The sequence below is a fragment of the Ochotona curzoniae genome, unplaced genomic scaffold, assembly GCF_017591425.1.
Source record: "Ochotona curzoniae isolate NIBS_2020 unplaced genomic scaffold, NIBS_Ocur_1.0 contig_4612, whole genome shotgun sequence".
Taxonomy (NCBI): Eukaryota; Metazoa; Chordata; class Mammalia; order Lagomorpha; family Ochotonidae; genus Ochotona; species Ochotona curzoniae.
In genome coordinates, this window is record NW_024466343.1 from 15,503,974 (window position 1) to 15,520,977 (window position 17,004).

Sequence of the window (17,004 nt, forward strand, 5' to 3'; positions counted from 1 at the left end):
AAAGTCAACACTCAGTGGAAAAAGAGAATGCTCTTGAAGATGCCACTAGTGGTCAGAAAAATCAAGAGGGAAGAAACGCCTTACAAGAAATGCATTAGCAGACATTCCCAGGGAGAAGGCCAAGCCACATGCAGATCAGATCCAAGGGACCAAACAAGGAGAAGCAGAGAACATGTGGAGACACAGAAATAACCAAGAGAGGAGAAGGAAACTTTCAGAACTTAAGAAACACTTGAGGCCCTGGACATCAGCACCATGGAGAAACAGGCAGTTCGGGATGGTGGAAAATTGCAAACAGAGGCACTGCTCAAAAACACCAGGGCGCTGACTCAGGGGTCTTGCTGCTGCTCAGTTTGTTCACATACCAAGGGAGACCAGTGTGTCTGCCAGGCTCCACACAGAAACATCCAACACAGACATCATCAAAGTTCTTCTGGGATCCGGAAAACTTCCCTCACTGCCTTGCCATCAGTAGCTAGCTATTAACGACTTCAGGGTTTTCATAGCAGTCTCTTCTTCCCACAGCCTATCTAATAAAACGCTGCAGCTGCCTGCTTTTAATATCATAGCTCCAAATCACTTTTATGAAAACTGAATGATAGGAAAGAGAGAAAGATTTGGAAATGAGATAGACGCTTTCCTGTTAAGAGAAAGCACTGCCCTGAATTATGAAATAATTACAAAGGTGATGTGAACACCCTTAACAGCAGAGACTGCATGGCCTGCTGCTTACTCGCTGTCATCTCGGGAAAATTATTTAACCTTTCTGTGTCCCACTTCCCCAAAAAGCAAATAAGTTAATACAAATCTGACACATAGCAACTGTTTAACAAGCAGGCTCGGTGCTACTGCTGCTGCTTCTGCTGTGGCCACAATAGGAACACAGTTTGCTTTTAGCACGCTGATTTGGGGATCAAAAGACCTTTGAGGATAAAAGCCAACTGTGAACTGGAGTTCCAGACTGCAGCCATGGCAGCCAATCCCTTCAGCTTACAGTATTCCTATCTGAAACAGGACTGTGTATACCTATCTCATTCAACATCCAACCATTCTCCCAAAAACATGAGTACCTACGACTGCATAGGGACTGGAACACAAAACAGCAGTGAGAGGCAGCTACCTCTTTCAGGAGCAGAGGCTCTAGTTAGTTTCCCTTCATTTTTTGGTGGCTTCTTTTGCCTTAAGAGAGTGAATAAAGAACCTGAATGGTCATTTGCAGTTTTTAGTACATGTATTGTGATTTAAAAGCAGGGGCACAGTGAGTTAAGCCACGGCCTGCAATGCCAGCATCCCATATGAGAACATGCTCAATTCCAGGTTGTTTCACTACTGATTCAGTTCCCTGCTCAAGTGCCTGGAAAAGCATGGAAAGAAGGCACAAATGCTTGGATCCCTGAACCCACATGGAGTGCTGGAAGAAATTCAAAGTTCCTGGCTTCCATCCGGCCCAACCCCAGGCCATCATGGCCATTTGGAGAGTGAGCCAGCAGATCACGTATGTTTCTTTCCCAATCTCTTTTTAACTCTACCTTTGAAACAAATACATAAATCTTTTTTAAAAGTTTCGAACAAAACTTCTAAACAAACAATTGATGGAAAAATTACAGCCAGTTTCCAACATATTATATGAGTGTTTTGCTATTTTAAGACAAAATACCAAGAAGCAGGTAGGTTGCTAGGAAAAGGTACCTGTGAACAACACAGCATTGTTGGGAGTGATGGGACAAGGGGAGAACAGATCAGAAAGCAGGCTAAAATATAATGGGGACATAGCGTAGTGTACAACCTGTCTCTATGAGTGACTTTTAAAATCTGACTGCTATTTTAAATAGATCGCTCTCACATCACTGCCCAAGAGGAGTCTTACTTGATCCCTTATAATCCATAGCCAACCCATCTTGGAGGGCCCTGTTCTGGCACACAGGGTGCGAGACTAAAGGGATTACATAGGAAGTTGTCTTCTTCATTCCAATAGTAAAGAACTCTTAAAAGGTTCTTGGTGTTAACAGTGCTTAGTTTGATCATCCTACATGAGTGAGTGCATCGGCCACGGGAAGGCTGGAAAAAGTTGTTCCACTTTAATCTTTGGTGAACTCAGATCAGGGACTTAAGAATGTCTACAATAACAATGGCAGACCATCACTACCATAAACAAGCTAGAGTGACCAGGACAGCCTGCATGCCTAGTCTCCATAAAGGAATAGCATCAATGTCATCAATGTCGTGTTACTATTTAGTAGCTATTTAGTATTTAGTATTTGGTATTGCACTTTTAAACTTAACAGAAATGATTGCAATCAGGATTTACCTGAATCAATATTAAGTATAATGAAACATTTGGTTATGTAGATAGTATATATTTATAGCATGATCAAAATTAAAACTTCAGAATATTTTCCTTTATTACATTTATACAACAGCATATATAAAACAATCATACACATTATTTAAAACCATGCATTTGGCTCATAATTGGCCTAAATGTATTACAAACTCAGTACAATGGAAGTTACAAAGATTATAAAGAGTGATTTTGACTTCTATGTTTGTATGAAAAATTCTAAAACCCATTAGTTTTAAAATGAATCAGACCACAGAGCTATATGAGAATGATTCCAGAAAAAAAAAGGAATATTAACAGTTATAAAGTTTTAAAGTTTCAATTAAAAAATAAATTATGTTTCAAAAGCCTCTACATATAAACTCTAATACTATTACCCATAAGTCCTAAAATAAAACAACTGGCAAAATATTTACTTACTTTTTATCCTAATCACATTTTAGAGTCATAATAAAAAACTACTGCTCATACAAAAGAAATTATACAATTTATCCAAACATTGTTACATAGGAAGTTTTAAGAAATTGCAAATAATTCTTAATGCTCTCGTTTTGACTCTCCGTCTTCTCAAGGCTATGTTGAATTTCTTTCAAACACACTTCCTGATGTTGAGCTTTCTAAACAAGACATACAGATAACCAATTAATATTCATAGCAATGAATAATTCATGAGTACCAATTCAATTTAAATAAAGAATACATCCTAGTAATTTAGAGATGTTCTTCTTCAAAATTAATAATTAAAGCACACCCTTGGCTGATACCTACTATGATAAAATTTACTGTGATATATTTATTTAGCCTCTGCTTATTATATATTTAACATGGTTCACTTAATGGACCTTGTTTGAAGCTGTTGCAATTTCCATGACATTTAGTATTTTCACACTAATTTTGTCTTTATAAAATTTTATTTTGAGTCTTTGCTATCTTAAAAATACAATTTTAGCTTTGATAATGTGATAATGTGAATAACTTAACTTTAGAATCCTTCAAAAATAGAAATCTCATCATTGTAACCATTCTTTAGCAAAAAAAAAAAAGAGCTTAAAGCCCAATTTTTTTCTAATTTATGTGGTATGCAAATTCCTAAGTAGACTTGTTCATTACAAATGGTTTAGAGAAAGCCAGGTTGCAAACACCACTTAGCTTCCAAGCAGAATGAAGACACCAGGGGAAGCTGAATCCTGCACAGTCTTCTCAATGGTGTTCCAAGGACTGCTGCTGTCTGTGACCTCAGCAAAGCCACTTGGGGGGTTGTGTTGTGTGAGACCCTGAGACACCGGGCATGGGCTGAGGCCTGGGTGGGAAGGGGCACTCAGGAGTCTGGGAATGTGAATACCACGATGCCTTACAGGTCATTATGTTTACCCAACAATCCAGAGAGAAAAAGTCACCCAAACACACTCACACTGCAGGGCAGAATGTAAAATATATGTGGCTATCAGGTGATGATGCATGAAACTTTGAAAATATTTCAGGTTTCTTGAGGATCTTCTTGAGTTAAGGCACTGAGGCCCTTTAGGGTCTGTGCATGCCTCTCTCTTCCTCCCCTGGAGGTCTAGGGTGGGAACTCAGAAGTGGCTGTAGGGTACCATCAACCAGCAGTCAGCCGCCCCCAGAGTGCTGGCAGTTCAAGTGGGGCTGAAACATGTATTTAAAGTAAATACTGAGCTGTCCCCGGAAGGCAGGGAGCACATGGCCCAATTTCTCAGCCACGTCTAAATCACTGGTATAAAATGACCAGATTTAACAAAGCATCAGATTTCAGGTGGTTTATTTCAGTAGCTGTAGTCCAGCAATGGGATCATTATAGTAAAGCCCATCTCAGTGTTTCTGAGGCTTCAATCACACAAGAAACATCAACACACATATTTTACAGCATCACAAACTATGACAGTGAAAAAGCAAGTGTTTCAGAAATAAAGGGAAGGTCTGTGGTAAATTAAAAATGATAACTGTTTTGTTCTACTCATCATAAAATTTTATGGGACTAAAACTAAACAGTGCATGTCAAAATTATTTTGCTTTTTGGACCTTTTAGACATTTAATATTTTAGACATTTAGCAATGAAAAAGGCATTTTCAAAGACTCTTTGGCTCTTGGGAAAAACAAAGTATCATTATGTGATGTCATTATTAAATAGTTATGAAGTAATTTATTCATGACTGATGCTAGCTTTCAGTGTGTCTTATGCCAATTGACTGTTTCATGAATGTTCAGGAAAAAACCATCAGAGGACTAATTTAGCTCAGTTGATCTGGTTTTCTCCTTTCATTAATGAGTGGAAATAGCACGAATGAATATTTGCTTAATACCAAATTTTAACTTTGTAGAAATAATTCGTGATCCAAGACAGATATAAAATCTAAATTTTGCTTTGTCTTTAAGGACTAAAAGCTTCATAGCACAAGGAAAACGCCAGGCTGAGATGTGAGACAGGGCCAGTGAAGACACCCTGCTAAGAGGGACCCAGGCATTTTTTTCAGCATGATCCTAACACTTGGATTTTGTGGCTTTATATTATTTGTTATTTTCAATATTATCAATAAAGCAATACCCCTCCCCTTTCTTCATAATGAAGTAACTTCTTACACTACATGGTAAGAGGTTAAATGCTACCTTAATACATTAAATCATACTAATACTTACACTGTTCATTTTGCAAATAAGTTGATTTTGTTCTTCATTTTTCTTTCTAAGCTCAGTTTCCAGATCTAATATTTTAATTTGCAAAGCCCTCTCTCGAGACGATATTTTCTCTATTTCTTCAGAGACCTGAAATTTTTATTAAGAAAATCAAATAACTTAAAGGCCTGATAGAGTTATACTGTACCTCTTTTTTCCAGATAGGCATTAGATTAATTTAATTAGAAAATACTGAAAGATGTTCTATCTTAAAAAATCAGTTTGTGTAAGTATGTATGTTTAGCTTTGTAGCAAAAATATGGTAGGATTAACTCGAGAGGGGAGGGATACCTTTCCACTGCTTTGTAACTTAGCCAGGTATTTTCACAACAGCCTATTTTTAAACATAATTGCCATTTTAAATAGTATTTACATTCACCATGGTTTCTAGGGTGGTGAGGCAGGATAGACAGTTCTCATTACACACTGATTATATACTTGGACAGAATCTGGGGACAGGGAAAATATATATACACTCTTCACAAAAACACACGGTACTGGTTTCTCATTTATTTAGTTCCACAGGAGTCTAAATTTGAGTTTTCATATTTCTGATTGCTAATTTTAGCAGAAACTCTGGCTTAGCTATGATCACCCAAAGATTAAGATATCTGGGGGTCTATTTTTAAGAATGTTTGGTTAGAGGTTGGCTCTGAGACAAGGAGCTAGAGGGAAGAACTGTCTTCTAATCTAATTCCCATGGACAAAGTTCTAAGTTACTACAAAGTGACTTACAAAGATCTCTTCTACCCAAATCCCAAAAGCACTTGGGAGTGAGTGCTGCCAAGAGAATCTAAAGCTGTGGGAAAAGGGGCATTTAGCAGAAACATCTACACTCTTGGCATTGTCCCCTCACGCAGAGAGGGATGGCAAGGCAACAAGAGCAGCCCATAGAGGGCAGCAACCATACAGTCACATGCCCACATGCCACCGCAGCAGGAGACAAATGGAGGGCACATACACCTCTGAGGACTCCCAGGAAGACTCCTTCAGGAAGGAATCTGAGGGCAACAGCCTTTTCCAGAGTCGATTCTGACTGAACTCAAAGTCAGTAGACCATGTCAATAATTGGCAATATATTTTATACTTTGATCTTCTACAGTATCTGTCAAGATATATTTAAATTGGTTTCCCAGAGCTCAAAGAGAGAGAGAGAGAGAGAGAGTGAAAGAGAGTGAGAGAGTGTGTGTGTGTGTGTGTGTGTGTGTATGTGAGAGAGAGAAACAGAGACTGACTGACTTGTGGGATAACAGCAACATTTTAAGGATGCCAGATTTTATCTTTTACAGAACTGCTATTAATGAACTTGTGGAAGACCTTGAGAAGAAGCAAATTTGAAGGGAAAATACAGAAATTACTTTTAGACATTTTGAATTGGAGGCACCCATGTTAAATACACGTGGAATACAAGTCAACATTTCAGTGGGAAGAGAAGACTGAGTGGAAAAATACATGTGAGTCATCGTGATACAGATGATAACTACTGAGCATCACTCAGTTCTTCAAAAACCTCATCACCCCATTTTAGTGATAAAGAAACTCAGGTGTAAAGGCATGAACTGAAATAGGTACAACATGCAACTGTCAGAGCCAGAATTTAAATCCTGCTCCTGAAGGCCTCCAAAGTCCAACTTTTGTTTGTTTTATTATTTTTTTTAATTTTATTTTCTTTGGGTAAAAATGTTCAAGGGCTACAGGAAAGTGGGTAAGACTATTTTTTTTCCATATTGTTTCCTTCATGTTTAAAGGGGGGTATTAAGGGAGAAGGCCCACCCAATAAGGGGACAACCCTAGCTGGGTTGAGCTTCTCACCAAGAGGTGTGTGACCTGGAATGGGTGCTGCATTCTGATCTTTTGTTTGTTTTAAACCAGGTTTTCAAGTGACTTTAAGTCACTTGCTTCTTCTCTGAGCTCTTCCTTTCTCACCCTTTCCCCTCACCTCCAGCTACAATGGCCACTGCCTCCAGTGTACCTTGAACCCACCCTCTGCCAGAGCAGTCAGCTGGGGGTGACATTCACTTAACACACCACTTTCTCCTAGACTGCAGGTATTCCGATAGCTGAGGCCAGGCCTTCCCTTCTTTGCAAATCAAGCTAATACCAAAGAGCTTGACACACAGGGAGGTACCGTGTTACCAATGATTAGTAATCTGATGATTTTAACTAGAATTTAATTGTTGCAGCTACTTATTTAATCAACAGTATATGTCAAAGGGATTTGAGCCTCAGAGCTCACCAAACTAGCCCAAATGCAAAATTTCCATTTCCAGTGCAACTTGTTTTATATTAAAAATGCAAGGTGGTTCGAGGTATGCTGCATCAATGCTACCTCCACCTAACTGCACTGGCATCCCGTATGGGTGCCTCTACCTATCCCGGCTGTTCCACTTTCAGTCCATCTCCCTGCTCATGAACTTGGACAGCAGCACAAGATGGCCCAAGTTCTTGGCCTCTGCATGCACATGCACACAGGAGATATGGAAGAAACTCCTGGCCCCAGGCTTCAGAATGAGCCAGCTCTGGCTACTCTGGCTATTTAGGAAGTGAACCAGCAGATGGAAGAGCTCTCTCTCTTTCTCTTTCACTCTGTTTCTTTTTCTCCCTCTCTCTCCACAACCCTGACTTTCCAAGCAAAATAAATAAATCTCAAAAGGGAAAAAAAAAAAATAGAGGGGGTGGTAGTGACTGGCTTCAAAGTGTTTTCCATCTCTGCTCAAGAATCTGCCACATCACCACTCATCTGAATCAGTAATGGACCTGTTTTGCTCCCCTTGGACAGCAGGCAAAAAAACAAAAATGTAATAACTCCCTTCACCCTGTCATCAGGACAAAAACCAATCACAGGCTTGGCAAGATTAGATATTGTCTGTTGAAAAACAACTCTTTGGTAAACTAATTAAAAAGTTTCTAAACAAAGGCCATCTGTACCTTTTGTCTTCCTTCCTCTAAAGCAGCTTCCAGTTGCCTGGCCAAGGCTGTGTATTCTGCAGACTTCTCTTTAAACTTCAGATTGCTCTGTTTAAGACACTCCTCTTGGTTTGCCAATTTCTTTTCAAGCTCTTTGTTTTCTGCATCCATTTGCTCCAATTTTCTTTTTCCAAAAAAATAATGTATTTTAAAATTAGTGTAGGAAAAAAAAATCTAACACTAACATTAAGTCAATTTAATACTTACTGTTGAAGGCTTTCACACTTCAACTGAATAAGGTAATTTTCCTCTTCCAGAGAAAGCTTTGCTAGATTGTTACTTCCTTCAATCTGAAAGGAAAAATTTTTTTCTTATCTATCTGTTCATAATCAATTTTCAAAAAAATAGACATGTTTCATTGCTAGAAAAACCATAAGAAACAAAAGATATAAATATGATTATTCCTATACGAAAAGACAATGACCAATGTTACAATGTTAAAATACAAATTCTTACATTTTTGGATCAGTTAAAAAAAAACAAAGTTTTCATTTTGGAAAATCATTAAATGTAAACATTTCTAGGAAAAAGTAGTTAGATTGTCCTTAACAATAATTTATGGGAAAATAATATGTATTTTATTAAACTTCCTATTTGGAGGATATTTAAGTGTCTTATTTATAGTTTTTTATTTTAATTTAAAAAATTAACTGATAACTATATCATTGAATCTGTAATTTTAAGTAAAAATCATGTTTTTGAGATGCAAAATAAATCAGCCACAGACACACTTGCCCATGAAAAGAACATTTCTGTTGACTGCTTCAAACACTGATTTATTTAAAGTATTAAGCAGCTTTGATAATAATAAAATTCACCTAGTAACTTAGGTTGACCTATGTAAAATGATATTTTTCTAGAAAAAATTCTTCTCAAGATCTTAAGGTCATCAAAATGTTGTGTGCTGTGTCTTTGTTTTTATTTATCTGATAAATTATCTGACAAATAAACACAAACACACTCACACAAAGAGAGAGAAAGAAAGAGAGGGAGTAAAAAATCAGAACGAGACAGAGCACCCAGTTGGTCCACTCCCCAACATCCTACAACAGCCAGGGCTGTCTGGTCAAGTCTTCCTCAAGAATGCAGGCACTCCATTACTTGAACTATCACAGGTGCCTTTTATGGTTTGCATTAGCAGAAAGCTGGGTCCAGGAACAAAAACAGGGAATCAAATCCAGGTATTCCAGTGTGGGATATGGGTATTTTAGCTGGCATCTCCATCCAGTAGCTAAATGCTTGCCCATGTATGGTTAAAAACAAAAACAAAAATCTTTATAATACAAGGATGAGGTCAGGCAGGTGTTCCTCCTTAAACTGCTTTGCAAATAAAAAATGAAAAAGACCTGCCACCACTCTTGAACATGCTTCTTGTGACTTTGGAAAAAGCAACTAAATAACTTATGTGATAGTCAAGGAGCTAGGATATGACTATGCGGGACTAATAGGACATACACAATATATGTTTTACCGTGATGTAGAAAAAAATAACATTGAGAAAAATAAACACTGAAAATACTTCCCAAAACCACAATACTCAATTACATTCTTTGTAAGGTAAATTACAGTAATTTACATTTACCTAACATCAGCAAATACGTAGGCACAGCTTTACTCCTTCTTTCATGCTATTATTACATCCTCAGATGTCTAAATACACATTTGCATGAAAAAGGTAATTTAACACTTTCCAATACCAAATTTTCACCATAAAATGCTAAAGGCATAGCTTGCAAAATATTACAGTGTCTGCATGAAAATGACATTTCAAACACCCGATGTATATGGGAATAAAATAATCAAGCCCTGTTCCAGGGGCGAGGCATTCCATAACCCACACAGCAGAGCTGAGGTCGCCCACAAGACACCTGGCCCTGCAGCTCCCTAACGGTGTGCGCCTGGTCCGCACACATCCCCTTGCAGCGCTGCAGGTTCTCCTGACACTCGCGAAGCCTCCTCTCGGCCGCCGTCAAGGAATCACGCACGTGCTCTAACTCCTGCATCTGAGACTCCATCTGGCCTCTCATCTGAATTGTGGCATTAGAGGAAACAAGTGCAAGATCACACATTCAGCATTAGTATTTTCACTATCGTAAGTACTAGATATGCTTGTAATGTAACAAGGGTGTGAGCTACAATGGCTTTGGCCAAAAAGATTTAATAGAACAAATGAGAATAAACACTTTTCAATTCTGACGTGTAAGAATATATATCTAAAACATGAGTTGGACATTAGCTTTCAAGCAGTTTGCTGAACAATGAAATATAGTAACATTAACTGGCAAGGGGGAAAAAAGAAAATAAATATGTTGTATCCTGACGTTATATTCCAGCCTAGACAGTGGTATTAATAAATAAATTAATAGAGCTGGTACAGTTTTTCTTCATCCAGATATTAGCTCTACGGGACTTATCACCTTTAGGAACTCAGAATTAGAAATCAGACTTCACTAAACCAGAGTAGCCTGGTCTCTCAGCTCAGCATGGTGGGTTCACCCAACTATTTCAAGACAAGAAATAGTATCAATTCTCACAAGACTACTCTTATCATTTCTGTTACGATGATGAAATCACTCCAATTTTATCTACACTGATGTCTTTGGCTGCTGTGCTTTTATGGAGATGTGACAAATAGCAACCTTCAGAAATGCCTGACTCAGAAAATAGTGGGAGCAAGAACCAAGGACACTCACAGAAGCAAAAACCAGAACTAGGTTATCTCCCCGAGTCAGGGAATACCTGGAGCTTCTAGGCAACACTAGGCATTCTTGATCAAAAAAGATAAAACCAGAACAAACTGCACCTTGTGTCCTCAAAACATCTAGGAGTCATAATAAGATTAGCACAAAGGAATGCATAGATAATTTAATCTCATTAAAACAGAAGCAAACTACTTTTCTGTAAAGTACCAGTAGGAATACCTTGTGACCTCCCAGTACCTGGCCAACAGGCTGCTGACCCTTCTGCTTTTCGAGTAGGTTCTTAAACAGGCAGAAGAGATATGTGCACTGATGAGTTTCATGAGAAGAGACCAAAGAACATGAAGTGGTTTCCCATATGTCTGCTAAAAACAGGAGAAAACCACTTTTCAGGGTGCAGGGACAGGTGCATCCGGAGGGTGCGGGTGCGGGCCAACATCTTCATGCCAGCGCCTCCCTCTGACCTCTCACTTCCAGAGCAAAGGCTCCCAGCGAATACAGAAACCCTACTACATGGGAAGTGACTGCTCACATCCCATGACCTGGCCAGCCTTCTCACCAAGGCAGCAGGAAACTCTAAGGAGAGACAAATCGTTTCATTTAAAAAGTTGGAAATATTCACAAAAACATCGTAACTTGCCAACACTAGCCTTCCCTTGATTCTCCTGCATTAAGGTAAATAAAATAAAAAATGATGGGGTTTTTTTAGAGATATAATTTTTCTCCCAAAAATGCATTCAACAGAAAATGCTTATTTTGCATTTTTAGACACAACAGATATACAAGCAGAAGAGAGAGATCAATCTGCAAACTTACAGTGGATGAAGGTTAGTGACAAACATTCTGTTTTTTAAGTCTGCTTTTAATAAAAATTCAAAAATTTATGCTGTTTCTTTAATATAAACAAATAACATTTTTAAACCTGGAAGAAATATTATTTCCCTAGGAAAGAAACTTATTCTAAGATTCAGAACTATACCTTGGTAAGAACTAGAGAAAATTATCAAAGTATACATAGTATTCATAAAGTTAAAAACATATCGGTTACTATTTGATTATTTGAAATTTTAACTTACTTTCTCTATTTTTTTATTTTTCCTTTTTGCTATTAGTTTATTTTCACATAGCAAATTTTCACATCTGCTTTTCACCACTTCAGCAGCTTCTTGTAACTTTTGTACCTGAAAAAATAAAATTACTAGAGTGTCATTTATTATGTCAGGACTTCATATGAAATAAACAACTAAAAATATGATTTTTCATTTGAAGAAATAATTATTTTCTTATAAATGATTGTCTAATGTAACTCTTTAAATATGAAATCACTAGAGGCCAATGTTGTGGAGTAGCAACTTAAGCCTTTGCCAGTGACACAAGCATCTCAAATGCATGATCATTCAGGCCCTAGCTGCTCTATTTCCTATTCAGCTCCTTGTTAATCCGCCTATGAAAGCAGTAGAAAAATGCTTGAACTCTTATATGCACACAGATGACCCAGTAAAAGCTCCTGACTCCTGTCTTCAATGTGGCCCTTATGGTCATTTGGAGAGTGAACCAACAGATGGAAGATATCTGTCTTTCTCTCTCATTCTCTCAATTTGTCTCTCAAATAATAAATAAAGTCCACATGGCCCTTGACAGAAAATAGGTTTTTTAGCCCTATTCTACGTCAACACCTTTAAATATAAAAGATAACAAACAAATACAATCAAGATTAATAGGATCATACATTAAGGTTCATATCTACATAACTAACTTAAAATATACCTTTAGGTACAGCCAATACATCCACAGGTAGTATTCACATCAAAAATTAGAAGAATCATTTATTTGGGAACTTAAAATTACCTCCTATGGCACCAGCATCCCATATGGGCACCGGTTCATGCACTGCTCCATTTCCAATCCAGCTTCCTGCTAATGGCCTAAGAAAACTAGTGGAGGATGGCCAAATTGCTTCAGCCACTGCTCATATATGAGAAACCTAGAGAACTCCCAGCCCAGCCCTGGTCACTGTGGCCTTTTGGAGAAAAAATCAGAGGTTGGGAAATTTCTCTTTCTTTCTCTCTCTTTAGAGAGTAAATCAGAGCTTGAAAATTGTGTGTGTGTGTGTCTCCATCCCTCCTCTCAATATCTCCTATTTTCAAATATATGAAACAAGCCTTTTTTTCTTAAAATTTATTTCACATATTTGAAGGGTAGAGTTACAGAGAAAGAGAGAGATCTTCCAGCCACAGATTCACTCCTTAAATGGCCACAACAGCCAGGTCTGAGCTAGATAGAAGCCAGGAGTTCATTATACCACAATACCAGCCCCAATAGATAAATCCTTGAAAGAAGAGAGAAAAGGGAAAAAAGGGGGAGGAAAAAAAAGAAGAAAGAAAGCAACGTTGTTTGGGACCTGGGACCTATCATATTATGCCACATAATAATATCCCCACCTCTCTTCAGTTTCATTCAGTTAAATGGCAAACACACACGTTATTTTAAATTATCTACCAACTTTAACAAATATTAAAATAGATGAAGCTATTACCTGAGTTTCATATACTTTAATAAGGGCTTTTTGCTGTTTTTCCACTTCTTGTAATTCATGTAGTTCATTTTCTACAGACACTACTTCATCCTTCAACGAAGCAAGTGTAGTCTAGCAAAGAATGCATAGATGCCTATAAGTCAGGAGAATGCAACCACAGCCCAATGCATTTTAATGTCTAGAATGCCTTTAATGTTTAGAATCCTAAAGCTGTAACTCACTTACCAACTAAGTTAATAATTTTACTAATGTATTATTACAATTCAAAATTCAGGAATTTTAAAGGAGGTGAATAAAAATAACACTTCAAAGAATTACATAGGAAATCACATTTTCTACAAAATTAACTGAGAAAATAAATCATATTCCTGGTTATAAAAAAAGCAATATTATTGATGTATCAGTCAGCCTTTTCCAGATTAACTTAAAAATTCATATTAACCAACCAAAACTATAACAGAAGAAATATGGAAAAACTAATTTAAAATTCACATGTACGAATACTTAAGAAATAATTTTGGTCCAAACCTCTGCCCTCTGTTCAAGCATCCTTGACCTCAAATCTCTCTTTACCCAATCCCTACCCCACAGTTCTGTCCCTTCTAAAATAAAGTTTTGTCTACTTTAAAAAAAGTTTTGAAATGAAATGTGAGTAGAGAATAAGTGCTTATTAGACATTAAAATGTATAAAGTGTTAAAGCTATTGAGACTAATTAATGATATAAAGATAATAATATAAACAGAAAAAATCCTCAAAAACTATCCTTAGCAGACAATAAAAGTTATGGTTTTAAATCAATGTGGAGAACAATTGTGTCAACATGCTTACCATAAATGGCAAGAGGACAGCTCGAGCTATTATGAGGGAAATAGGCTAACTATCGCCTCAACACTGAAGAAGCAGGGGAGGAATGACATAATACACATAAAAATATTAGTTAATATAAATCAGGGGAAATATAGGTTTCACCAAAGTGTAATGTGTATCTGCTAAACGGATATTTTGAGATTTGATTATTGTTTAAGCCCTTGTCTATATTTTTGAAGAACAGTAGGTTTTCCATTTTTTACTTGTTAAATTATTTATTTAGTGGAGTTAAGCTTGTGATTATAATGAAAACTGGAGTATATCATTGTAAAAGAAAAATGAGGAGGAGGCAACAATGGAATAAGAAGGAGTGAGGGAATGGTGGGAATTATTAAGCTTTTAAGATTGTAATAATGAAGTACAAAATTGGTATTACAAAAATGAACTTAGAAAAGAAATTAAATATTTATATATATATAATAAATCAAATACTTTTTAAAGATTACTGTAAACTGGAATTGAGGACAGGAAAACCTTTGTAAGCATAGTCAAGAAGATCTAGTGAACTGGCACCTAGGGTCGGGGATGTCACACTCTGACAGTGTCTCCTGAAGAGTCCCCTGAGTCAACAGAGCGGACTTCATCAGTCACCACAGGGACAGCATGCATGTGGATAGAAAGGCACCCTACGTCACTGCTGGGAGACATGCACAACAACTACAGAAGGCAGTATGGTGAGTGCTAAGACAACTGAAAATCGATAAATTATATGACCCAATTCATCCACTTCTGGGAATACAGCCAAAGGAAATGAAACTTATGTATGAGAAAGTGACCTGCAACCCTATGTTTATAGTAGCACGATCCATAACTGTGAAGACATGGAAACTCAGACGCTTGTCAAAAGAGGAGTGGATAAAGAAATGGTGGTGGGACAACTACTCCACAGAATACTACTCAGCCATTAAAAAGAATGAAATTCTACCATTTGCAACACAGTGGTCCCAACTGGAGAACATTATGCTCAGTAAAATAATTCAATCCCCCAAGAACAAATATCATGTGTTCTCTCTGACATAAGACAACCTTCATGCAAAAAAGCAAACAAAACAGATACATAGGTAAACATGTACCTACCAAAGGAACTGTATAATTGAAAGTGAAGATACGTTGTAATATGCATCTCTATTTCCAAATAAAAGAGGGACTCGCAATGACACTGTTAAATACTCATTAATGATACTAGATTTTCCATCATAGCCAATGTCCATAATGCCATGATACACTTAATTCGCAGAAAGTTAGACTTGTGACTCTTTTACTGAAGGACTATACTATTGTTATAATATAGGGAAACAGGAAAGGGAGGATGAAAGGGAAATCGCAGAGTCTAAGAAACTCTATTACATAAAATAAAAAATAGAAAAAAAAGATCTATTTTAAAATGCTTAAAATGAGTTCATACACATTTTATATTTACTTCTTCATTTTCTTTTAATTTATGTACTTTTTCTAGAAATATTCACTCCAAAACAGTGAAGCCAGTTTAAAGAAAAACAGATGTCATGAGTTTACATAACATTAGTTTATTATAAAAGAGGCACCGCGATTATTTACAGGATGAAAGATTTCAGAGTTTCAATGAGATGGCATCTTTATGTGATGTAATTTTCAAACAGTGATTTTAGTATACTTGTCTTCCAGTAGTCACCATCTCTAAAGGCAAAATAATCCTTGTTGTCCAGAACTACTTTAATGCTCCCATAATCCAGAAGAATTTTACCTCCAACTTTCCCACTACCTAGTTGAATCTCCATCATTTCCTTGGTGCCTGATCCAACAGGCTCCACTACTGTTGGCTGCAATGCTTTTCCTTGAGCTTTTTCTAAGCGCATAATGACACCTTTGGCTACAGTTTCTGTGACACTTTTCAGCCAACACTTTGTCAAAGAAAGAAACTTCCTAAATGCTTGCCCTGGCATGGCCCCTGTGCTAATTCCCATTCTGGTCTCACCACCGCAAGGAGAGACCAGATGTCCAGAAACATCCCTCATTTTACATTTTTAAGTAAACAGAGAAAGATGTTATTTTAGAGACAATTATAAAAAAAAAAAAAAAAAAAGAAATGTCACAGAAGATGGGCAACTGCGGGAGAGTTGGAATCAAAGATCACTTCATTTTTTCCTTTCTGTATTTCTACATTTTTTTTAACTGAGTACCTATACAGCCCTCAAAAGACAATACTGCTAAAAAAAAAAAAAAAAAGGATGAATATTGATAAAAAAAAAAAAAAGTAGTCAAAGCAACAGTATTCCTAAAGAAGCTAAAGTGAGAGAAGTAGGACCCGGCTAGTCCTCTACTTTGTGCCGTATCCTCCACTCACCCCCTCTAAGCACCACAGCCAAGGGGACTGGCACTGTCAAGTCCTACACTTCAAATTCACCACGTCAGTGCAGAGGGAGTTTATGAACCTTGCCCATTAATCTAAAGATCATGGAACTGAACAGTGAGAAAAGCAACCAATTTTATAAACCATTGGAAAGGCGTGTGCCTTCTGTTACAGAGGGTAAGCAACCACTAATTGACCATACAAGGTACAGTGCAACACCCTGCCTTCCCCACAAAGACAGACCAGGAGCTGGAAAAGAGGTCAGTCCCTGGGACAATATGCCAAAATCTCCAATGGAAAACAATTCTCCCTCTAGTACTTCCTGAAGATACAAGAGGAAAGGGGGTTTAGAATGGGTAAAGGAGACTTAGATGTATCTCCTCTTGGGAGATAGTAGGGAATTTTTGGTATTTTTCAGTTTTTGTTTGTTTTTTTTTAAGATTAACAATTAAGCAACTGAAAGCCTAGAATGTCATCATTTTCTCAGGATGGTTTCTTCAGTAATGATACGTAAAAGATGAACTGTATAATGAAGACTAGCATACTGGGAAGTAAAGATGTGCTGCAGTTATACA

At 37.2% G+C, this 17,004-nt stretch overlaps 2 protein-coding genes across 2 annotated transcripts in view; both read right to left on the minus strand.

Annotated features, from left to right (window-relative positions):
- Window positions 1–2,341: 2,341 nt before the first annotated feature.
- The window catches only part of ODF2L (outer dense fiber of sperm tails 2 like), a 40,224-nt gene continuing 25,561 nt past the window's right edge, over window positions 2,342–17,004 (minus strand). The window contains exons 11-17 of the mRNA XM_040987385.1: window positions 13,233–13,343; window positions 11,773–11,877; window positions 9,866–10,024; window positions 8,205–8,287; window positions 7,959–8,121; window positions 4,995–5,120; window positions 2,342–2,958 (exon numbers count right to left, since the gene is read on the minus strand). Of these exons, the coding sequence (XP_040843319.1) occupies window positions 2,830–2,958; window positions 4,995–5,120; window positions 7,959–8,121; window positions 8,205–8,287; window positions 9,866–10,024; window positions 11,773–11,877; window positions 13,233–13,343 (876 nt within the window). The 3' untranslated portion in view covers window positions 2,342–2,829. The remainder of the gene's footprint in view (window positions 2,959–4,994; window positions 5,121–7,958; window positions 8,122–8,204; window positions 8,288–9,865; window positions 10,025–11,772; window positions 11,878–13,232; window positions 13,344–17,004) is intronic.
- LOC121161081 (10 kDa heat shock protein, mitochondrial-like) lies at window positions 15,564–16,040 on the minus strand. The gene has a single exon (XM_040987386.1). It carries the CDS (start codon window positions 16,020–16,022, stop codon window positions 15,696–15,698), a length of 327 nt encoding a protein of 108 aa, XP_040843320.1. The 5' UTR covers window positions 16,023–16,040; the 3' UTR covers window positions 15,564–15,695.